The sequence below is a fragment of the Lontra canadensis genome, unplaced genomic scaffold, assembly GCF_010015895.1.
Source record: "Lontra canadensis isolate GAN:19392208 unplaced genomic scaffold, GSC_riverotter_1.0 scaffold191, whole genome shotgun sequence".
NCBI classification, from domain to species: Eukaryota; Metazoa; Chordata; class Mammalia; order Carnivora; family Mustelidae; genus Lontra; species Lontra canadensis.
In genome coordinates this window covers 1,390,282-1,414,402 of record NW_022631185.1, presented here as the reverse complement: position 1 = coordinate 1,414,402, position 24,121 = coordinate 1,390,282, and the positions used below count along the sequence as shown (strand labels likewise).

Sequence of the window (24,121 nt, the reverse complement as noted above, 5' to 3'; positions counted from 1 at the left end):
CAGCATATCAGGACCCCAGAAGCCACGACCCAAACAGTAGTCGAGGCTGTTGCTTGCAGACTGGTTCTCAGAACCAAGTGGGAACTAATCTTGGAGGCTCAGGCCCTATGTGTCCCTCCTCAGCCCTGGCCTGGCCACCCCTGCCCCTTCAAGCCCAAGCCCCAGCCATGCGTGCAGACAACCAAGGACCAGCTTGGAAATAGCTGGATCCCACCCACACCCAATCTGCAGGCAGCAGAGTGGAAAATAAACTCCACAGCCCCAGTGGGGTGGGGAGGACTGCGATGGGCCGTGCAGAGGGGCATGGCCAGAGGCCAACAGCAGTAGCAGCTTCACCACCAGAGACTGGGGGCTCCAGCCACCTGCAGTGAGCCCACAGGATGACTAAATCAGAAGCTTCCCCCCCCAGCTGCTAGCTGAGGGTTCTCCCCCCAAGGTCTGATGATGACTGGGGGTGCGCTCAGTGGGACCCTCCGGAGGGGCTGATGGGGAGGCAAGCTCCTGAGCAGGGTACCTACCCAATGCTGGTCCGAGGGGCTCCCTAGCTGGACTCTCGGGGGGATGAGGATCAAGGGTCCTCCCAACCTGGGCCCTCATGGAGACCAGATTTAGGAGTGCCTCCCAGAAGGACCTTTGCAAAGAGGGGCTCAGGACAGCCTCAGCTGGATGCCCACAGTTGCTGGGGGTTATGGGTGCTCCCAGAGGGCCCTTGTGGGAATGAAGGCAGAGGTTGCTCCTTGAGAGGGTCCCTGCTCCTTGGTAATGACGCCTGGAAAGATCTCACTAGGCCTCCCTCGAAGAAATGGGTGCTTTCCATGCACCTTGGTAAGGCCTCCCTGAGGACCAGGGCAAGGGATCCTGGCAGGGCCCCACCAGGAGGACACGGAGGACCCCAGCCCTGGAGACAGGACCAGCAGCACGGATGCGTTTACCACGGCGCCCACACCCTCCTCCCTCCCGGTCCCCGCGGGGCCCAGCCCGGGCCGGCTTCTGCTCACCACACGAGGTCGGGGGGCCGGTCCAGAGTCCCCTCGGCCTCCGCCTTGTCCTCGGAGCCCCCCTCGGGCTCCAGCACGTCCTCCGTAGCCCCTGGCAGGGTGGTGTCCAGGTCAGGACCCACGGGGCGCGGCGTCCAGGATGTCCCCGGCGCGGGCCGCGGCGGGAACCAGGAGAATCCCGGCGCCGGGGCGAGCGCCACGAGCTGGGGCCGCACGGGGCCGGAGGAGGCGGCGTGGGGGATGAGGAAGAAGATGTAGACACCCGAGACGACGAGGCCGGCGGCCACCAGCACCGCCAGCGCCACCGCGGCGTTGAAGACCCAGGCCGGGCTGGCCAGGGAGAGGCGGCGAGACAGCGGGCGGCCAAGGCGCAGCGGCGGCGGCGGCGGCGGGTGCGCGGCGCGGGACTTGCGGGGCCCGGGCGGCGGCGGCCGCAAGTACAGCAGGCCGCGGCGACGGTCAAAGCGCACCGATCCCTGGCGCGGCAGGGGCGCGCGCGCGTCGCGGGGCAGCAGGCCCGGTTGAGTGGGCAGCGCGGGCAGCCCTCGGCGCGGGGCCAGGCGCGTGGGCGCGCGGCACACCGGACAGGCCACCGCGTCGCCGCCCCCCGCCGTGGCCAGGGACAGGCGAGCCAGGCACTCGAGGCAGAAGACGTGGCCGCAGTCCAGGCGCTTGGGCAGCTTGAAGACGCCGTTGAAGGGTGACACGCAAATGAGACACTCCACAGGGGACGCGGGGGTCAGGATGGGGCCCGAGCCGGGGCTGCCGTCCCCTTCCTCCTCCTCGCCGTCGTCGTCTTGGCCCTCCTCCCTGGCGGGTGAGCAGGGCGCAGAGAGTGAGCTCGGGGAGCTGGGGCCTGAGCCCTGAGGGGCCAGGGAGCAGCGGAGCCAGGGCGGCCGAGGGCAGGGCATCTGGACGGGACCTGAGGGAAGAGGCCCGTCAGCCAGGAAAGCAGGCGGTGGAAGAGCGGAGGAGGGTCTGCGGGGGTTCAGGGGCTGCACTCTGGAGTACCGAAGCAAAGGGGGTGTAGAGCCAAGGAGCAGAGGCTAGAATGGTAGGCGACTCAGGGTAGAAGCAAAGAAAAAGGGTGTCCAGGTAGGGAGTTGAAGAAGCATCAAGACTGGAGAAGGGAGGGAGCAAAAGAGATGGGAGGAAAGGATTGGGGGACAGGGACAGACCCAGGGGGCATGGTAGGTCCTAAGCTTGACTTAGGTGGGGAAGGGGCAGAGATGACAGCTGAGGACTCATCACCAGGCAGGACCCCAGACAAGCAATGGGGAGGCTCCAACATGGAGAGGAACAAAAAAGATGGGGACCTCTAAGAACTAGTTCGATTCTGGGGGGGGGGGGTCCATACCAGATCCCAGGAGGGGCAGATGAGGAAGAGGACATGCCAGCCTCAGGACTGGAGCCCAGCAACACAGAGAAATGACAGAAGCCCAGAGCAGGTGCCAGAGATTCCCGATGACAGACCCCAGTGGGCCTTTGGACTCTTCCTACCTGTGGGTGCCACCTCCCTCTGCCTGGCACGTCCCTGCCAGTTCTGACCCCAGTACTTTGCCTACCAGCAGCTGTATACTAGGTGCCCCTCCCTGCAGGAAGGTACTGCCTTGGTACCACTCCCTCCAGATCCCAGGTTCCCAAGGTACCTGTCAGACTTGTCTGACTGCCTGGCCCGCCCCCGAGACAGGTCCCTCCAGCATGAACACCAAGCCTGACGTTGGCCGGATGTTGGGGGCGGCAAGGTGATAGATGGCACAGGGGGACAGGCCAGTGAGTCTGGTCTCATGGGTGGGCAGTAACAACCCACCACCCAAGTCTTCCATCACCTCATGAATCCACTTTCAAGCCACTGGTGGAATCAGATGAACCTGATGTAGCAGTGCCTCTATGGGTACCCAGGGTTGCTGCAGTCCTGACTAGTACACAAAATGCAGAGGCAGGGGCGCCTGGGTGGCTCAGTGGGTTAAGCCTCTGCCTTTGGCTCAGGTCATGATCTCAGGGTCCTGGGATTGAGCCCCACACTGGGCTCTCTGCTAAGCGGGGAGCCTGCTTCCCCCTCTCTCTGCCTGCCTCTCTGAGCACTTGTGATCAGTCAAATAAATAATCTTAAAAAAAAAAAAAAAAGTGTACAGGCAGCCTGGAGCTCAGGGGGAAGCTGGCCAGAGCAAAGAGGAGCCTCTGGGGTGGAAGGTGGGCAGGCCCCACAGTGTACTGGATAGGGCTGGCCCCTGACAAACCAGCAGGCAGGAGGCTGGAAACACTGACCCAGACCATTGGCCTTAGATACCGCTCCCTGGCGCTGCTCACAGGAAACATGCCTCTCAGGGTGGTGGGCTACCACCCAGATCTCCTGGATAAACACCAAGCCCTTCCCCAGACTAGAGTGACATCTGTGCCAGGACAACCCACCCCTCTCATTTCCAACACACTGGAACCCTCCGGGTAGCCAGGCCTGCTCTCCATGGTTCTGAGTCAGTGGCACTTCCTGAGCAGAGTATCTCCCTGGTGAACCCGGGTCTCCACAGGCCAAAAGACAGGTCAGAAACGTGGCCAGCAATTCAGGACCCTGGGGCCATCCCACTCCAGAGCCCCCCAGGACACACAATGGCACAGGTGGGTGAGGCTGCCCCGAGGACAGACAGGTTTATTGAAGGCACAGCCACGTGATCAACGGTTGGACTTGGCCACACGTTCCAGCTCGTCCTTCTTCTTGATAGCATACGAATTGGAAGAGCCCTGCAAGGAGAGAGATGGTCAGTTCTGAAGGCTGGAGCAGCTTCCCCTTGAACTGGCCCCACCCCTGTGTCCTCACTCACCTTGGCTGCATTGATGAGCTCATCTGCTAGGCACTCAGCAATGGTCTTGATGTTCCGGAAGGCAGCCTCACGTGCACCTGTGCACAGCAGCCAGATGGCCTAGGGAGCACAGGGTTCAGCTAAGCAGATGCCCCCAAAGCAGATAGGGCCACTGTCTTCCGTAGCCTAGGCACCCCAACAAATGCTGGCTACCATACTGCCTGGCATCCACTGCCCCCCCGCCGCGACAGAGACGAGACACAGTAGGAGCCCAAAGGCAGCACCAGGTGAAATGCTGCCAGATCTGAGATCAGACCGGGGGCCACAGAAACAAAGTGTGGACACAAAGGCTGACGCTGGGTGTTTGGTTACAGGAGATCCGAAACCTGGACTGCAGGGAAGCGCGATGCCGTGTGCGCTCCTGACCTGGACCCTGACTGACAACGGACAGCTACGAAAGATACACTGGGGACAGCTGCAGGCACAGAATGTGAGACAATTCTATCTCTATTAAGGGGGCCGTGGTGACAATGCCCCTAGCTGATGATCAAATGGTCTGTGGAAAAAAAAAAACACACACACCCACACACAGTATGTAACAACACACACTCAAATGAAACCGTGACTCAGGGAAACGTTGCTCGGGACGGGGCCAGAACCAGTATCTGCCCTGAATGTGATGGTAATGCAGGAAAGATTCCTGGAGCAAAAGACACTCCAGGTAAAGCACACAGGCAGAAGAAACCTTCCTACTTGCCCATTTCTGCCCCAAGCCCACCTGATTCACACGGCGCAGCGGGGACACATCGACAGCCTGACGCCTCACGGTTCCGGCTCGCCCAATGCGGGTTGAGTCCTCCCGGGGACCGCTGTTAATAATTGCGTTCACCAGGACCTGCAGCGGGTTCTAGGAGAAGGCAGCCACGAACGTGACATCAGTCCACATCCCACCCCCCTCCTCACCCCCAAACCCTAATGGACCCTGAGACGCACGCCACGGGGCAGCTGATGGCTTCAGGCTGTACTACGGGCACTCTGCCTCATCAGGCCTCACAGTCCTACCTCACCAGTGAGCAGATGGATGATCTCGAAGGCATGCTTGACAATGCGCACGGTCATGAGCTTCTTGCCATTGTTGCGGCCATGCATCATCATCGAGTTGGTGAGACGCTCCACGATGGGGCACTGCGCCTTGCGGAAGCGCTTGGCGGCGTAGCGCCCTGCACTGTGGGGCAGGTACTTGGCATACTTCTCCTTCACCGCAATGTAGTCCTGGGGCAGCAGGGAGAGGGGATGGAAGGACCATCATTAGGAGTAAGATGGACAAGAACCAGAGGGACTGAGCACCCACTGGGGGTAGCCCCCACCCATCTGTGGTGGCTTTACTGTGAGGGCCCTGCCTGCCACAAAACAAGTAACCTTAACAAGTGTCTTCATCAAAGTCACTAAGAAGAGCACTTCCTTGAGGCACCTGGGTGACCCAGTCGGTTAAGCGTCTGCCTTCCACTCAGGTCATGATCTCAGGGTCCTGGGATGGAGCCCCGCATTAGGCTGCCCAGCCAGTGGGGTGGGGAGTCTGCTTCTCCCTCTATCTGTGCTTTCTCTCTCTCAAATAAATGAAGTCTTAAACCAAAAAAGCTCACCTCCTCTGTAATGGGAGGAAGGGAGGGGAATAGAGAACCAAGAAGATCACAACTTATGATCTATTTTTTGTTTTTAATGTTTATTTGAGAGAGAGAGAACATGAACAGGGGAGAGGGAGCAGCCGACTTCACGATGCACAGCAGGGAGCCTGATAATGAGACTCCTTCCCAGGATTCTGGGATCACCACCCGAGCTGAAGGCAGACACCTAACTAACTAGGCTACCAGGCTTAGTCAGCTACCCCATGATTATTATTTTTTTTGAAAATTTTATTTATTTGACAGAGAGATAGAGAAAAAGCACAAGTAGGCAGAGCGGCATACAGAAGGAGAGGGAGAAGCAGATTCTCTGTAGAGCAGGGAGCCCAATGCAGGGCTCGATCCCAGGACCCTGGAATCATGACCTGAGCCAAAGGGAGACGCCTACCAACTGAGCCACCAGGCACCCCCAACGATTTCAGTTTTAAACGTTCCTCAAACTCTGTGCCACAGGCATTTTCAATGAAGGAACTCCTGTTGCAGGGGCCGTCCTGTGCACTGCAGAACGCTTAGTAGCATCCAGTACGGTGGTAGCACCCCTCTGGGTTTTTGCAACCCAAAATGTATCCAGACATTGCCAAGTGTCACCTAAAAGCGGTGGGGGAAGATCACGCCAGAGAACCACTGTTTTAGCAAAATTATCCAGCAACGCTTCCTATACACAGAGGCATCATTTCCCAAGAAAATGTCTATAAAACACCAAAATGTTAGGGGGCATTCAAATCAGAGGAACTACACGTATGTGTAGAGTACTACTGTCAACCGTTTCACCGTGAAATACACCCAAACGTCACTCTATCACTTATACACGAGAAGCCCCACACACATCCTATTTCTATAAACACCAGGAATAACTGAAGGAGAAGAGAAAATTCTGATACCAAAGTGACAGTCTGCACAGAACCACCTGCGCAAACAGGCAAGCAGTTAGGTCTCCATGCGGGGCTCCACACTGGGCAGGATAAACCACAAACACCAAATGCCCTGGCAGGGATTGGATATAACATCCAGCTCTATGGCAGAGCCTTGCACATCTTTCAAAACCAAATTCTGGCATGACACGGACTTCGACTTCCCCAGCCCCTAAGAGAACACTAGGTAAAAGTGAAAAGTTGTCTTTTAAGAAAGTATTTACTTGTCAGAGCGAGCACACGCAGGGAGAACGGCGGGCAGAGGGAAAAGGAGGCTCTCCCCTGAGCAAGGAACCAGAGAGGCTCCACCCTAGGACCCTGAGATCATGACCTGAACCAAAGGCAGACACAACAATGGAGCCACGGAGGCACCCCTCAAATCAATAAATAAATCTTAACAAAAACAACAAAAAAGAAAAACAGAATCAAAACATGGACACAAAACCCCTGTGGGAACCATCGTGTGTAGCAACCGGGTTAACAAAATACGAAGGAAAAACAGATACCGTGGGTGTGGTGGTCCAGGAAGCCCTCCTTTACCTGTCACATCTTCAAGTCTATAGCAAGGAGTTTCAAGTCACCCCTTCTGGAAGATTCCACGTGTGCCCCGAACCCCCTAGCTGGGGACAGCGCGACCACCACACGCCCCTCTCACCTGCAAGGAGATGTCATTGATCTGAACGTCATCGGTGCTCCACTTCCCAAAGAGCTTGATGTCAGGGGTCTCCGCCACCGCAGGTGCAGCCGTCTCCCACTCGGTCATCCTAGGAACACAAACTGTCAGAGCCCAAACATACCCACCACTGCAAGGCTGGCCCACACGCGGCCACCTGGGAATTTATGTGGAACCCAGGAAGGCGGTGACCGTCTGGGCCCACCTTTCTGGGTCCTAGAAAAACCACTTAGCTGTAATGTGAGAAAGAAGCATCTCTCTCTCACCAAGGACCCCGGGAACCAAGCGCTGGCAGGCCCCGGCCAACAGCGGCTCCGCGGACCGTGTCTGCAAGGGAGACACCCGGTACACCGACACCGCATCCGCTGGAATTCGAATCCCACCCAGGGGAGAGTCAGGCTGCTTCTGCTCTGCTTCTCTGGAGTCAAATGGAAACCCGGGTCTGCCACCGAGGGCCACCACACGAATTCCGCGCGTGTCCGACACCAAAGACCTACTAGGAGCTACTAGAGGAAAAACCGTGCACTGGCCGCGGAGTGCACCGTGTGCTAAGAACGGAAACCTCCTATCTCAACTCACGACTGCAGGGCCCAACCCGCACCCCCGAACCCCGCTCCCGGGCAAAGGTACGGAGGTAGCGGGACACCGAGAAATTGTAACTTTCCTGCGCCTCCACGTTCCTCAGCACGTTTTCCGGAGAAAAACGTGAAACTCCCCCGGGGGAAGCCCCGAGCCTCGGGGATCGCTCATCGCGACCCGGAAAATCCTGAATCGTTCCTCGTACACCCCCGACACCGTGGCGGCCTTACCTGAAGGCGCAGCCGGGGCGTCACAATCGATCAGCTTGCACCACGCGTCGCCCTGGCACAGACAGGAAAAGACCGCGAATCGCGGGCCGAAGCTTTTAAAGGGGGTGAAAACTTCCGGGTCAGCGGGGACAACGCGTATGCAAAAACGTTACGTTATACCCAAGGACCAATGCGGAACAAGATATGAAGGCGCCCCGGGCCAAACGAAATACGTAAATACCCTGCGCACGCGCGCTTGCAAAAGTGACCCCACGAGCACGCCTGGCGGATGTTCTAATAGCCAGTACTTGCCCGGTCTTGGCGGCCCTCGCACAAGCGCAGAGATCTCTCTGAGGCCAAGGCCGCCATGTCTAATGAGGGTAGAAGTCAGGCTCGCGCTCTTCGTGCTCCTGGGCCTCTAACTTCACGCTGCACCTGCCGCGGGTTTCGAGTGCGGTAGCGGGTTCGTTCTTCGTCCAGGTCACGGCCGCCTCACAGACAAGCGCAGCTGCAGGCTCGGAGAGGAGGAGTGGGCCTGGTGGTCACGACTGGCCCCCACGTGCATGCCCTAGCCCCTCTCGCGGGTCGGCCTACCGCACACTCGCACGCTCGGATTGCTGAGCCTCTTAGAGGGCGGGACCCTTTCCGACTTAAGCCTTCTTCATCCCATGCCAGGGTACCCCTGTCGTCTCTCTACGTCTACTGCCGCCCCTTATCGTGTGCGGGCGGATGTTGGGGAGGAGCCCTGGATATGGGGCCAGGGGTTGTGCCCAGCAGGTGGACTGGAGGCGGGGGCAGCCTTCACTCTATTTGATGCACCTGGGTCCTGTGTTGATGCTGACGTCACTGGACGGGTGCAGGGGGTCGGCCCTGGTGGCCGTGCCGCGGCCACGCTGTAGCCTCACCCATTGACCCGGTGGCTCTCCTGAAGAGCTTGTGCCCGCAACTTCACACACCCCGATTGTTTGGCGTCTCCTAAACCTACTCCCTGGAGTCGAACTGGAACGTGGACTAAGTCTTGGTGCGCTCCCCAGAGGCAGCGACAGTGCGGTTGCTCACCCACGCTGCCTAGCAGGATAATGCGGCAGCCTCTAGTGGTTTCTCTCCAGGACTGCATGGGGCTCCTCACCTCCTGGTGCCTATCTCTCCCTCCAAGGGGATGCTCCCTCAAGCCAGACCCCAAGGGGCCCAGCCACTTGACTTAAGTGGTCCTCTGTAGATCCCCAGTGACCCCATTTGCCCACTCTCTGAGCATGTTCATAGCAGGTCCTCAGCATCCGCCTTAGGTGTGTACTGCTTGACTGATTTTAAGGACTAGCCCCTGTTCCTACCCCATTTCAGGTGTTTCAGACCAGAGACTCTGTGCCCCCTTGGACTGGTTTTTTTTGTTTGGTTTTTAGTTGGGTTTTGGATTTTTTTGTTTTTTGTTTTGATTTGGTCCAAAATGGTCGTTTTTATTAAACACGGGGACAGGAACCTTGGGTAGAAAGAGCTGCTGCTCCCTGCCTTGGACTCAGAAGGATACACCCTGAAGCTGGCCTGAGCATGGGGTTAGATCCTGGGCTGCCATTGGGGGCACAGGAACTGCATCTAGACACCAAGGCCCCCAGCCCCTACAACCTGTGGCCCTTATCCCTGAACTCTGCCCTGTTAGGTGCAAACAGCAGCCTTGGACCTACCACTGGGGTCTGTGGGGGATGGGGAGGGGATAAATGGGCTCCTCCCTGGTCCGGCAGACCCTCTCTGACCCTTGGGGGCCCTCCCTTGTCCTGGGGGAGGTCCTTGGGAAGGTGCTTGGGTCGGGGGGAGCAGGGAAGCTGAGAGAGACAGAGGTAATAGTGCCCCCACACTCAGCAGGATCCAAAGGGAGGCTCCCAACCCTGCCTCTTTCTCCTCAAAAGCTGAGAGCCCCCCCCGAACCTCAGTTTCCCCCTTCAGCATAGACATAGAACAGAATCAGGGGTGCTGGCTGACTCAGTTGGTAGAGCATGTGACTTTAGATTTAAGGGTCACGAGTTTGATCCCTGAGTTGAGCATGGAGCCTACTAAACAAAATTGGGGGGAAAAAAAAAAAAGAATGAGACAAGGCCAGTTTGGATCCTGTGCCCTGGGCTACTGGCCTACTGTCATTTGATAATAGACATCTTTTTTATTTCTTTTAGAGAGAAAGCATGAGCAAGTGGGGGGAGGGGCAGAGGGAGAGAAAGACTCCTCAAGCCAACTCCCCACTAAGGGGTAAGCCTGATGTAGGGCTTGATCCCAGGACCCTGAGATCATGACCTGAGCCAAAATCAAGAGTCGCCCACTTAACTGACTGAGCCACCCAGGTGCCCCAAATAGACTCCTTTATAGACCCTGAAACAGTGACCTGCTGTGCACTGGAGAGCAGGAGGGAGTTCCTGCCATAAAACCCCATAATGTGAAAAGGGTTGGGGGGGGCGGAGAGTGTCACCTTGCATAGCTAAGATTCACATACGTCTTGCCAGGCATGGAGTGGTCCCGCCTCCCCACCTCCATGACACAGTGGAGGAGACCTGAAGGCTGACCCCATGGGTCTATGGATGTTGGCACTGTGTTCTTCAGCCTGAACGGTGGAAAGTCTCTTTAGAGGCCACCTTCATTACCTGGTGCATCATTTCCACTCTGGGCCCACCAGCCTTGACCATCTCTTCTGCCCTATTTGTCTAATTGCTCTAGGAAGGTAGACTGTGTGGCTTATTCCCTGCTGTATCCCCAGCTGCGAGCACGGAGCCTGCCACACAGGATCTGCCTGTGAGTAACCTGAATAAATGATGGGTGGATAGGCCAGTCTTCCCTAGTCCCTCATACACTTGCTGCTCCCACTCTGGGTTCCAGGCAGACCTGGAGTGGCTGGTCCTTCCTCCACCAGACACCAGTTCCACACCCAGGACTTTTAGGCATATTCATAAGACCTGTTCAGAAGACCTCCTTACCTTGCTCTGCCCCTCTTCCTGGCTACTCCATTGTTGAGGTCACTCCAGGGAAGCCCCTGCCTGACCCCAGGCTCCCAGGTGGACATTAGAAATCTAGGAATCCAGGAATCCAATCTTACTCTTCAGAGCAACTGTTTGAAGTGGGTTCCCCCATTTTATGGATAGTCATGGAGGCCCAGAGAGGTACAAAAAGCATATTTATTGCTTCTCCAACTCCTGCGGTGCTGTTTCCTTCTCCCACGATTCTTGGCAAACAAGAAGTTGATCTTTCCGACTGCCCAGGGCTCCCTACATCCTGGCCACCAACCAGCATGTGTAAAGCTGGGCTTACACGGGTAGGTAGTTTGGCTGGGATGCTTGTTACAAGAGTGAGAATTCTAGACTTTAAGGCAGAGGCAGGTGCTTGGGCCAGTCCACTTGGCCAGATGCTGGATCAGCAAACCTAAGCCCCCTCCCTAGTTTCAGTCTGCATAGTTGTAAATTAGAGCCACATATTCAGGATGACTCTGGAATTGTAGGTAGGGATGGGGCAACAGGGCTGGGATGGTGATACTAGATCAGATCCAGACCTGTCTCCTCATTTGGGGCACTTGGGAGTAAGGAATAGGGGAGATGAGTTTCTGGGTTGGATTTGAGAACCTTGGAACAGTTTTTTTTGTTTGTTTGTTTTGTTTTGTTTTTTTTTTTAAGATTTATTTACTTGGGGCGCCTGGGTGGCTCAGTGGGTTAAGCCTCTGCCTTTGGCTAAGGTCATGATCTCAGCATCCTGGGATCGAGCCTCGCATTGGGCTCTCTGCTCAGCGGGGAGCCTGCTTCCCCCCTCTCTCTCTGCCTGCCTCTCTGCCTACTTGTGATCTGTCAAATAAATAAATAAAATCTTTTAAAAAATTTATTTGACAGAGAGAGGTCACAATCCTCCTTCGGCAGGCTGCAATCCTTCCAGAGACTCCAGGGGAGAAACTAGGTTCTCCGTTCCCAGGTCCTAAAGGTTGCTCATATTCACTGTCTTGTGACTACAGCACGCTGACCTCTGCTTCTATCATCACATCTCCTTCCCGACTCTCTCAGCAACCCTCTTGTAAGGACTACTGTGATTATATTGGATCCCTGAAAAATCTAGGATAATGTCCCTATCTCATGATTTTTAATCACATCTGCAAAGTCTCTTTTGCCATATGAGGTAACATATTCACCAGGAGCAGGGATTAGAACATGGACATCTTTGGGGGTCCATTATTCTATCTAACACACACATGCGTGGGACTCTAAACCTAGGTCAGCAACAGTTCCCATCATGAGCCTGACACAGCCATCCAACAGCTAGCGTTGGGTGTGGCTTGTCACATGGACAGTCTGGAGTATGTACAGGGCAGCTGGTAATGAGGATAGGTCAGAGAGAGGCAGAAATCAGCAGGAGGCCAGTGGTCTGACAGGTGAGAGCAGTCTCTCTAACGTAGCCTAAAGAGAAAGAGGTGACACCCCCCATCACCTCACCCACTGAGCTGGCTGCCTTCAGTTCCTGCCGAAATGCCTTTTTTTTTTTTTTTTAAGATTTTATTTTTATTTGACAGAGACCACAAGCAGGCAAAGAGGCAGGCAGAGAGAGAGGAGGAAGCAGGCTCCCCGCTGAGCAGAGAGCCCGATGCGGGGCTCGATCCCAATACCCTGGGATCATGACCTGAGCAGAAGGCAGAGGCTTTAACCCACTGAGCCACCCAGGCGCCCCCCGAAATGCCTTCTTTATGTCTCCCACCTTTTAACAGCTTTCTAGACTAGCAAATCTGTTCAAGCCATCTAAGATCCCTCAGCTGCTGGGATTTGCTTCCTTTGCACCCTTTTCCCCTCCTGGGAATTGCCAGCCTCTCCATTTCTCTTTGGCGTTCCCAGATCTTGCTGTTAGGATTCTGAATCGAAGGCCAGCCCCAGGGTGGAGGCTCCGGCCCAGGGTGCTGAGCAGTGAAGACGCCCTGAGGCTGATTTCCCAGTCCCCAGTGCCTTGGGACTTCAGGAGAAACCTGTCGTGAAGTCAAGCTCCCGGCGGAGCACCGTGCTGGGATACTGCCCTCGGCAGAGGGACTTGCGTGAAGGGGTGGCAGGTGGCGCGACAGTTTTCTGGGGCACAGGCTCCCAGGGCTGTGGCTTCGGCATGAGGCCAGTCCAGCGACTGACAAGCCGAGGGAGTTGGATTCCTGGTGTGGAACCCCACTTTCTCTCCAGTGCCCTGGGGACCCGGGTTCTCACTCCTGAAGCACCCCGTAGGTGACCAGCGTGTGCGGGGAGGGCTCTTCTAGTGCTGCTCCCAGCATCAACCCCACTCTTCCTCTCTACGGAGACGGAAAGCGGAGCATTTCTGGGACAGGCGGAAGCGCCCCAGTCGGTCCGGGACTCCGTCTCCTTGCGGAAGACGCAAAAGCCCTACCTCGCTGACTGGGCGGAGAAGCCCGCGGTTGCCATGACAACCGGAGGCCAGGGGTCGGACCACGGGGCGCGCCGGGACTACGTTTCCCAGCAGGCCCCGCGAGGGTTCCGGCTCTCTCTCGCCCTGAGGCTCTAATCCCTCAGTGCCGCGGTGGCCCGAAGGCGGAGGGTGGCAGGCTCTGTGCCGCGTGCGGGGCGGGGACCAGGGGACCCGTGCGGGCCGCCCCCGAGCGAGTAAGTGGCATTCGCCACGTACCCGCGACTCCAGCCCGCGAGGCCGGGACCTCTGGGCACTCAGCGCGCCTCTACCCCCCCCCGACCTCAACCGGCCTCCTGCCCCCTCCTTCGGCGCGCGGGCTCTGGGCGGAGGCCTGTCTCGCGCGTTTCCGGTCCGCTTCGCCCAGGGGTCCGGCTGGCCACCGTAGGTCGGGCCTTCAGTTCCGGGAGGGCCTGTCGGCTCCACTTCCGGCTGCCACGCGCGCCCACCAGAGCGTGGACACTGAGCCCCACGTGCGGAGGCAGCAGGCCCGGGCCCCACCGTCGCGGCTCTCAGAATCAAACTCCGAGCCTCCTGCTGGCGGGCCCTGGCCTCCCGAGGCCCCCGGCCCACCCGCCGGCCTCGGCTTGCGTGCAGGCGCCGGCTCCTCGTCAGGCCCGGTCCTGCCGCTCCGATCGCCGGGAGGCCGGAGAGCCGCTCCTCCCCCGCTGTCACGCCGCCCCGCGTGCGTCGCTCGTCCCCGCACTAACCCTGCTTTCCTCCTCGTGCGTTCTGGTCCGCGTCCTGGAACGGCGCCGACCCCGACCCCAGGCGGCCCGAGGGTGGGCGCGTCACCGGGAGGACAGGCGTAGCGCGGAGGCGGGCCCACCCTCGGGTCGCGCCCGCGCGCCGGGCCGCGCACTGCCCGGTGGAGCAGGCAGACGGCCGTAGGTCTCAGTGGGTTGTATCCAGACGCGGAGGACGGTCGGCCTGCCAGCCTTTCCCCATGTGCTGTCGTCGTGCGGTTCTGCCGGGCTGGCCCGGGCTACGTCCCCTGCTCAGCCTCCTGCTTACCCAGCGGTGGCCGCTGTGTGTCCTGTCCCGTCCACCAGCAGCCCGGAGAGCCTTAGAGAGGCTGGGGAGCGCTCAGGCTGCGGGGCGAGCTCACCCGAGGCGGATGGGGAGGCATTGCCAGAACAGCTGGGACGGCCGCTGTGCAGCGGGGAGACCCGCTCCCGGGAGCCCTTGCTGAGCTCAGCCTCCGGTCCCAGGTTCATGACTGAAGGCCCTCCGGGTACAGGTAGGATAGTTTGGAGGTGCAGGCCGGGAGCAGGGCAAGAGAGGCAGGGAGCCTTGGCCGTGGGCGGCAGCTTCCACTTGCTGTGTCCGACGTCGGGAGGCAGGTTTCTGTCACTGTAGATGGGCCCAGGAAGCCACCTATGGGAGCGGGTGTCTGGGGACAGTTGGGAGATGCTCTGTGAACATGGCTAATGGGTGACCCTTGGTCCCCACATTGTGAGTTCAGGGTTTCTTCCTGTTAGGAAGAAAAAAAGCTGCTGCTTTTTCCTGCGACCACCCAGTCTTACCTGACCCTCTGCACAGAGCAGTCAGTCATCGGACTGGACGTCACCAGAGATCAGGAGGGCTCCCACCCCTAAACCCAGTCATCCTATGAGGGGTGCTGGACCAGTCTCTATTGATTTTCTGTGGCTGTTATAACAGATTACAACCAACTAGGTGGCCTAAAACAGTAGAAAGTTATTCTCGGTTCTGGAGGCCAGAAGTCTGAAGACATCATCAGGGCTCCAGGCCCTGAAAGCTCTGAGGCAGAGACCATCCCATGCAAATTGTCGTGGCACCTGATGGTTTCAGATGCCACTTGGGCTGTGGCTGCATCTCTCGAGTCTTGGCTTCCACCTCTTCTCTCTCGCACTCTCGCTTTCTTACAAGGATTCTTGTTACTGCATTTAGGCCCCACCCAGGGAATGCGTGATGATCTCATTGCAATATCCTTTCCCAACTATGGTCAGTCACCTTGACAGGTTCTGGGGGTTAGGGTGTATATGTAGCTTTTGGGATGGGGCACCATTCAGTCCACTACACCTTCCTTTGGTGGAACCTGCCCAGTCCTGGGTGACATCATGCCACTTCCAGTCGGCGACGGGAGAAGAATTAGGCACATACAAGTCAGCTACAAGAGATTGGGAGCAGGGGACAACCGTCGAAAAGGACTGCTGCCACCAGCAACTCCACAGTCTCACTTTTATTAGATAGAAACAATAGCCAACAGAAAGACTGATGAAGGTCAAACGTTAGTCACGTCTTAGGAGGATAAAGTTTATAGTTAACCAAGCACATTCAAAGGACTCATCTAACTAACAACGGGCGCTTCTGGGAAGAGAAAGGAGCGATAATGGAGAAGGGAAGCAGGCGGTGTTTCGTCGTTCCACCCTGAGCTGCCCCGGCATTCCCCGGCGTTCCCCGGTGCTCGGCTTCCCTGAAGCAGGCGCCGTTCCGCCCTGGGAGGGCCAGGCATCCCCAGCTGCCCAGCTTCATGTTTATATATCGTTCTTCTCCCCAAAGACCTGTTGCCAGTGTATGTTTTTCTTAAGGCCATATCTAAATGTGCTTGGCAACTAGTAAAATCCTCCAGGGGTTACAGTTTAAGTAACATTGTTCTGAGGGGCAGCAGCAACATCACACTGCAGGCCACCCATCCTCTGCCCTGTCCACTGATTCCACGGTGATTGGCTGTCCCGGGTTGGTCAGGCTGTCCCAGATGTGTTCTCCCATTCCGGTGGGTCATTGGCCTCTGGATTCCTGAGGTTCCAAGAGCTCATTCTGAGTTCCACAAGGTCCTGTTCCGGCCGCCAGGTTCTAATGCAAACCAGGGTATGAGGCCAGCAACCATGACCCTGCAGGGACAGCATTTATTTTATTTTTTATTTTTTTTAGGGACAGCATTTAATGGAAGCCCTGGGGCAGGGGCATGGCAGGCACCCAGGTCTTGTTGTCCCTCACATCTGGGGCATTGCAACTTGGTATCATGCCAGATCCTGGCTGTGGGGCTTCCAGAAAGTATGATTATAGAAGTCCTGATTCCTCCCTGGGAACAGAAATCTGGGTACCTGCCTTCCTGCTGCTCAACCCTCACTGTGGGGGCCCCCTCTTCTCTGTGAGCAGCCAGAGTTCACCCTGGAGTTACAGTTGTATGAGGAGGAAAGAAAGGATCGTCCCCATATCAATGCTTATGGCTTCTCCTACAGCTCTGTGCCTGGCCACAGAAAGGGGTCAGCCTGGCTTTGGGGAGGCAGACCAAGGAACCCTGCAGAATCTGCATGCTTAGAGGCAGAGGCTGGGGGTGGGGATGCAAGGGAGGCTTGTGAGAGTCAAAAGGTGAATTCCGTGGGTGGCGGTGGAGAGCCAGTGGCTAGCCTGGTATGGAGGACGTCTTCATGGTCAGACAGAATGGGGTGTGAGCTCCTTCGCCAACTCTCAGCCTTTGTTCCCATCTGTAAATCAGTGATGACAATGCCCTGGGCCTCAAGACACCATGAAGCATTTCCCTGGGCCCCAGCTTGATACCCATTGGCACAGCAGGTGTGTCTAGCTTCCTACCAAGAGTTTTCTCCTTCAGATGAGTGGATTAAGAGACACTTGGTTGAAGAGAAGTCTGGGTCCAGGGGAGAATGCTGTTAACACAGAGGTTAAGCCAATGATGTGGAAACTCTGCTTGGTGTACAGTCCACTTGGGCATGTGGGGGAAGTTCATATTTTATTTTTACCTAGCAGTTTTGAAGACCTTGTTTTTCTCATTATGAAAGTATTGTTAAACACACACACACACACACACACACACACACACACACCCTCCGTCCCATGCTTCCCTGTCCCTACGGCCCGCCGGGGCTCAGATGATTTCCGGGGTGTTGTAGGGCAGGCTCACCTCTGGAGCTCTGCCGCACACCGGAGGCAGGAATGCTTTGTGCTGCGGGCGGTTTCCTTTGTTGTTTTTTGAGATACAGTTCCTGTAACATAAATGAACCATTTTGAAGTGTACAGTTGAGGTTGGTTATTAACATATTTTAGTTTTTACTATATTTACTGTGTTGTGCAACGATTGTCTAATTCCAAAACATTTCCAGCACCTCAAAATGAAATTGCGTACTCATGAAACCATTATTCCCCATTCCCATTCTTCCTTTCCTCAGCCCCTGGCAATCACCAGTCTACCCTTTGTGTCTGTGGATTTGCCTATTCTGGGTTTTCACATAAATGGAATTATACAATGCGGTCTTCTTGTGTCTGGCTTCTTTAACTGAGCATGCTGTTTTCTGAGGCCCATCCGTGTATTAGTATTTCATCCCATTTTGTTGCTGAGTAATATTCCCTGGTGTGGACACGCCACATTTCATTCATCCATTCACCAGTTTTTGGACATTTGGGTTATTTCTACCTTTTGGCTGTTATGAAAAATGCTATAATGAACATCTGTGTATAAGTTTTTGCTTGACAGCCCGTTTTCATTTCTCCCGGAGAGATACTTAGGAGTGGAACTGCCGTGTCATGTGTTGACACCGTGTTTCACCTTTTGGGGAACTGCCAGGCCGTTTTCCACAGAAGCTGGTTGCATCACTTTCCATTCCCACTAGCTGTGTGGGAGTGCGTTGTGCAATTGCCTTTTTTGCCAGGTCTTCCTGCCCATCTGTCCTCATTCGGACAAAGTCTGAGTGTGGAGACTTAGCTGGAAGAGGCTGGTCAGTCTACCCACAGTGGGTCCAACGTACAAAGTACAACGGCTTTGCCAGTGCCAGTGTGCAAGGGACACCTTCTGAAACTTGGACCCCCAGGTTGTCTGTTGTATTTGCACAGCAAGCTGCATGTTCCAGAGAAAGCTCGTCCCTTGACCTTCCCTAGGTGGGTCCAATGAGGGCTCTGCAGGAGTCACGGTCCTTCAACCCTGAGCACGGTGTCTATTGCAGGTTAGATTCCTGTCCACCTACTGTTAGGGTAGTCAGCACAGGTGGGCACATGGAGCCCACAGTTGCTTGCTCCCTAGTTAGCCAATGTCGTTCCCCACGCCTGTTTTTGGAGAGCTGCATAGTCCAGTCTCAGGGCAGACAGGCAGAAACATAGTATCGGGGTAGGATAGTAGCCATTTCTTACCTGGGGAGAATAACCTCGGGCTCAGATCCCAAGTGTCTGGGAAAGAGACGTGCCCCTCACGTCCTCCTGCTGCCTCCCTCTATAAGGGCACCATGGACAGTCTGGCACTGGAGTACAACATGTCCGTGTTCAGTGTCGCCCAGATGTCCTCCTGCTTGCTTGAAGTCTCTCACTCTGGGGGCTCTGAGCACCTCTGCTTGGGTCTCAAGCTCTAGGTGGCTAAATTGTCAGGCGGAGAAACAAAGGCACGTAGTGGTAGTTGCCACAGTGGGGAAGATGTTGGATTCCCTAGCCCCCATCGGTGCCACCCATGGGAGAGAGAGCCAGCAAGGATTGATCTCCTTTTGGGTCTGAATGTGGCCCTGTGAAGTCTTAGTCCACCCAGACACTAAGTGGCTTTGAGGTGCAGCTGGAGAAAGGTGGCCTCACCTACCTTGGGTTGAAGGCCAGACTCACACAGGCCTGAAAGTCACAGGAGGGTTGCTAGTACCACATATGACTGGAGTGAGGACTGTCTGAGTAACGTCAGGTCACAGTGTGTGGTTCTGTCCATATTGCCACCTTCGTTTCTTCGGAGCATGCCCCCGACTGCTTACTTGCTGAGTATGTGACCAGACAAATGACCCTTACTGTGGACCCTTCAGCATCCCACACTGCAGCAGGCGGGAGCCTGAAGAGCAGAGCGCTGGTGGCCGAGCGGCTGCTGTGACCCCTTTGTGATCTGGAGAACGTGTGTGACTCTGCACTTTTCACCTTTGACCTCCTCAGCATGTCTAATTCTCACTCCCAAGTCAGCCGATTTCTGCCATTGTGGTTGTGATGTCCAAGGGCAAGGTAATCCACCAGAGACGGCTGGCAGCCCCGTCGTGAAAAGAACCATGTCTACTTGCTCTGAAGTGTCCTTGGCTGAAAACGTGCAGAGAGACTTGGCCAAATGCTTCCTGATTCTTTTTAGTTCCAAGTCATGTTATTTCAATCCACTGGTAGCCCCCAGGGACCTGCTTGTTAGAAATTTGCAAAAATGACAGAAAAACAGCAGTGGGTCAAGGGAGAGTTGGTGAAAACCATTTCACTAAATAGACTCAAATTTCTGGAACTTTTTTTAAGAGGGAGAGAGGTGGGGAAGGGCAGAGGGAAAGAGAGAATCTTAAGCAGGCTCCACATACTGCACAGAGCCCAAGCAGGGCTCAGTCTCACAACGCTGAGATCATGACCTGAGCCAAAATCAAGAGTCAGATGCTTAACCAACTGAGCCACCCAGGTGTCCAGAATTTCTGGAACTTTTGAGAAAGGGATAATCTGCCTTGCACAGAAAAGGGAACAGAGCAAAAGGACGAGAACCTGAGCCATCATGCTCAGTGAGCTGTTGATTTACTGTGGTCACATATTCGTACCTCGAAGGCTGTGCTGGGTACGTCTATATTTATTCTGGAAGTAACAATGTAGGAAGAATTCTCATTCTTACCATGGCCTCTTTAACAGGTCAGTCCTCTTTTAGTGACTGTCATTAATCAGTAACCTAATCGACAAGCAAGTTCTCCTTTCTTATCTTTTATTATTATTATTATTTAATTGTTTATTAGAAAGAGAGAACAAGCGGCGCCTGGGTGACGCAGTGGGTTAAAGCCTCTGCCTTCCGCTCGGGTGGTGATCTCAGGGTTCTGGTATCGAGCCCCTCATCGGGCTCTCTGCTCAGCCGGGAGCCTGCTCTCTGCCTGTCTCTCTGCCTACTTGTGATCTCTCTCTGTCAAATAAATAAATAAAAATCTTTTTTTAAAAATAGTTCCACTGTTAATGAAAGTTTTTTTTAAACATTTTATTTATTTATTTGACATATCAGAAGTAGGCAGAGAGGGAGGCAGAGAGAGAGAGAAGGGGAAGCAGGCTCCCCACTGAGCAGAGAGCCTGATGCGGGGCTTGATCCCAGGACCCCGGGATCATGACCTGAGCCAAAGGCAAAGGCTTTAACCCACTGAGCCACCTAGGTGCCCCTGAAAGATTGTAAGAAAGAGAGAATAAGCAGGGGGAGACGCAGGCAAGAGGAAGAGGGAGAAGCAGGCTCTTTGCCAGGCAGGGAGCCCGACATGGGACTCGATCCCAGAGTCCTGGGATCGTGACCTGAGCCGAAGGCAGACACTTCACCAACTGAGCCACCCAGGTGCCCCTTGTCCTTTTCCTTTCTATATTCCAACCCCCCAAGTGGGCCTTCTCAGCCTGACCCCTTCCTGTACGTTTGCTACACATCAGAGTCACCCATCCCACTCTACATGTTTTCACTGTCTCCTGCCAAGCAAGCCCCCACCCAGATGGGACTGCTCTGAGCTGCTTGTGTGTCCTTCAGGACTGCGGATGAAACGCTCAGTTTTGTTTCACGTAAGTGGCATCTCGATTCATACACTGTGTTTTCCCAGTAAAGCATACAATGAGCTCAGAAAAAGCCACTGTGGTAGGCAGAACACCCCCCCCACCTTCCCCCAAAGTCCCTAGAACCTGTGACTGTTACTCACACAGCAAAAGGGACTAGGAGGTATGATAATGGATCCTGATGCGGGAGATTATCCTGGATTATTTATGGTGGGCCCAGTGTGATCATAGTGTCTTTGTATAGAAGAGGCAGGAGGGGCAGTCTGATGTTTCACTGCTGGCTCTGAAGACGGAAGACGGGGACATGAGACAAGGAAAGTAGGTGGCATCTAGAAGCTGGAAAAGACAAGCAAACAGATCCAGGCTTTGAGCCTCCAGAAGGAAGCAACACTGTTGAAACCTGGCTTCAGGACTTCTCTCCAGACCTGTGAGCTAATAAGTTTGCATTGCTTTAAGCCACTAATTTGTGGCAATTTGTTACGGCAGCAATAGAAAATTAACAGCCACAGTGGAATTTGGAAATAGTAACAGGAGGCATCGGGCCTTCTTGGTGTTGGTCGCTGCTGGAATGATCAGGGCCCCCAAGTTCGGCTGTTCACTTTACATTTATCATGCCCGTTTCTCAGGCTGCCAGACCTGAGAGAACCAACGTTGCTTGGTAGAAGTGGGGAGGGGCACAGCTGGTGGCCAGCCCTGCTGTCGGATGAGCCCTACCTTGCACCTCCCAGAAGACCTGGCTGATGGCAGGTGAAGAGGGTTGGGCCAGGTCAAGGCAGGGAGTCAGTAGGGCGTGCTGCCAGGAAGCTGGTGGTTGGGAATGGAGTGTGATTCTGGGGAGTGGGCAGCTTTGTAATTGGGGTATGTCTTGCTAAAGGGAGGGGCAAGTCAAGGATGACGGTGCTCCAGCAACTGGTGAAGAGTAGGGATGATGCTTTCTGGGGCCTCCGTGACATCCTAGACCGTGGCAGATGTCAGGAGTCAGGGCAGGAGGCTCCAGTATTCTCCCTGCCTGATGTCATTTCTCTTCTTTCTTCCCTGGGCTACAGAAAAGTGGGGGCAACCCCATCAGTCCTGGGGTCATCATTCTTTGGCAGTTCTCACCTCTCCCCTCCTGGGAACTGCAACCTCCATTTCTCCTCTGCTCTTCCAGATCCTACATCCTGGACACTGTTGGGGGCTGGCCCCAGGATGGAGGCTTGGGACCAGAACTCCAGGCAGGGAGGCATCCCCAAGGCAGATCTACAGGGAGCCGACAGGGGCCAGGAGGAGAGGCCCAAGATGGAGTGGAGGCCTGTGGCAGAGGACCCGGCCAAGAGACACCCCTCTCAGGAGGGAGACTACATGGAGGGACAGCAGGCAGCAAGATGGCTCCCCAAGGCAGGGACTCCTGGAGCTGGGGTATTGGTGTGAGTCCCAGTCCAGGGACCCGCCAGAGTGCAGGAGCAGGACCCCTGGTAAAAGAACCATGTGGCCCCACCTCCTCTCAGGACCCGGACCTAGTCATTCCCCAGAGGCCACATGCTGGGGAGGGCCCCTGTTGGTGCCCAGTCAATACCAGGGCCTCCAGCTGTAGCTGCTGCCTGGCACAGCATCACAGAACACCCCTGGAGGAGAAGCCCCTGGTGTGTGATCACTGTGGAGGCCAGCTGCTGTGCTGGTGCTGCCCCAGGTCCCAACTGTGCCAGGTCCACATAGAGGAGGGGTCGCAGGAACAGCGCATAGGCACCCAGGCCTTCCCAAAGACGCTGCAAGTGACCCTTTCAGCAGAAGCCCCTGAAGGAGCTGCCCCAGGCCTGCCGTTGCCGCGAGGGCTTGACCCGGACGGCCCTGCCGAACGCGCAGGAAACAGTGCTGATGGCAAAGGAGCCCCTCCTGTGTGCCCGGTGTGGCGAGCGCCTTGGCTCCGACAAGCAGCCGCAGATGGCCGAGGGCCCCTTAATGTGTCCTCAGTGTGGTCAGGCCTCGGGGCCCAGCTGCGGCACCCCCGACCCCCTGGCACAAAGGCTCTACGTCTGCGACCAGTGCGGCAAGGCCTTCGCACGCACCTCTAGCCTGCTGCGGCACGAGCGCATCCACACCGGCGAGCGACCCTATGAGTGTGCCCAGTGTGGCAAGGCCTTCGTGCGCTGCTCCGGCCTCCACCGCCACCAGAAGACCCACTCGGCCGAGCACCACCGCCACAGCCTGGCCCTGGCCCAGAGGTCCTGCCTCTTAGAGTGCCCGCCCTGTGGGGGCTGTGGCGAGGGGACCCGGGGGCCTCCACGAGTGCCCGTTGCCGGGCAGAAGCCATACGAGTGCGCAGAGTGCGCCAAGGCCTTTGCCCTGTTGTCACACCTCGTGGAGCACCGGCTCGTGCACACGGGCGAGAAGCCCTACGCGTGCCCGGAGTGCGGCAAAGCCTTCAAGCAGCGCTCGAACCTGAGTCACCATCGGCGCACACACAGCAGCACCAGGCCCTAGGCCTGCCCGCTGTGCGACAAAGCCTTCAAGGGCCGCTCGGGCCTGCTGCAGCACCGCCGCGCGCACACCGGCGAGCGGCCCTGCCGCTGCCCCGAGTGCCGCAGAACCTTCCGCGGCTGCTCGGCGCGGCGCCAGCAGGAGCGCCTGCGCTCGGGCGAGAAGCCCTACACCTGCCGAGACTGCGGCAAGGCCTTCGTGCGCAACTGCAGCCTGGTCCGCCACCGGCGCACGCACACGGGCGAGCGGCCCTACGCGTGCGCCGAGTGCGGCCGCGCCTTCAGCCAGCGCTCCAACCTCAACGAGCACCGCAGGCGGCTCGCGGGCCGCGCCGCCTCCTGAGCCTGCGAAACTGCGAAACGGCGCCGGGCTTCCCCGAGCCCTGCTCGGTACTCGCTGCGTCCGTAGGCTCCCCCCGCTCCCGCCGTCCTGCGCCCTTGCGGGTGCGCGCCCAGCGACGGGCTCTGGCGAAGCGCTAATAAAGGCGCGCGTGGAGCGCGCTGTGAGCCGGAAGCCGCGTGGGCTCTCGGGAGTCGGGCTCCGCCTCCCGGGTAGGGTGGAAAGTGGGGAAGCGGGGGCGTGACTCCCCGGGGCACAGGCAGAGAATGGTAGAGGTGACTTTTGACCCCAGGACCTCTCCTTGCGCTTGCCTAGGGGGCTTCGTGAGCCCTTGGTGTCCTGTGGGTGTTTGCACACCCATTAGTGTAGCTTGGCCCGGCCTCCTCCGTTGGGTCTTCGAGATGATCTCTGGCCTCCCTGGACTTCAGAAGAGGGACTCTGCAGTGACCGTCCTGGGGCCGATGGCCACGGGCTTCGTGGGCACAGCCTCTGCCTGTCCTACGCCTGGTGGCTCCTACTCGCTACGCAGAGGACTCCCCTTGGAAGGAGGAGGGATTCCCGGGCAGCCTTGGCCTGGCTTGTGATTAGCAAGTGGG

At 56.7% G+C, this 24,121-nt stretch overlaps 3 protein-coding genes across 4 annotated transcripts; 1 reads left to right on the top strand and 2 right to left on the bottom strand.

Annotated features, from left to right (window-relative positions):
• Positions 1–994: 994 nt before the first annotated feature.
• Positions 995–2,013, bottom strand: RNF225 (ring finger protein 225). The gene has a single exon (XM_032847705.1). It carries the CDS (start codon positions 1,907–1,909, stop codon positions 995–997), a length of 915 nt encoding a protein of 304 aa, XP_032703596.1. The 5' UTR covers positions 1,910–2,013.
• A 1,602-nt stretch (positions 2,014–3,615) lies between these two features.
• RPS5 (ribosomal protein S5) lies at positions 3,616–7,999 on the bottom strand. Of its 2 annotated transcripts, XM_032847713.1 has the most exons (6): positions 7,872–7,999; positions 7,045–7,153; positions 4,859–5,068; positions 4,575–4,703; positions 3,818–3,916; positions 3,669–3,737 (listed from the first exon to the last, which is right to left on the bottom strand). In XM_032847713.1, the coding sequence occupies exons 2-6, from the start codon at positions 7,150–7,152 to the stop codon at positions 3,669–3,671; spliced, it is 615 nt and encodes a 204-aa protein (XP_032703604.1). In that variant the 5' UTR covers position 7,153; positions 7,872–7,999. The 2 variants fall into 2 exon arrangements, with proteins under 2 accessions (XP_032703603.1, XP_032703604.1); XM_032847712.1 differs by lacking the exon at positions 7,872–7,999 and having other exon boundaries at positions 3,616–3,737; positions 7,045–7,152.
• A 6,400-nt stretch (positions 8,000–14,399) lies between these two features.
• Positions 14,400–23,528, top strand: ZNF837 (zinc finger protein 837). The gene is given in 4 exon segments (XM_032847612.1): positions 14,400–14,499; positions 21,880–22,073; positions 22,076–22,491; positions 22,493–23,528. Coding segments are annotated over 4 exon segments (1,671 nt in total). The 5' UTR covers positions 14,400–14,474.
• The last annotated feature ends 593 nt before the right edge of the window (positions 23,529–24,121 follow it).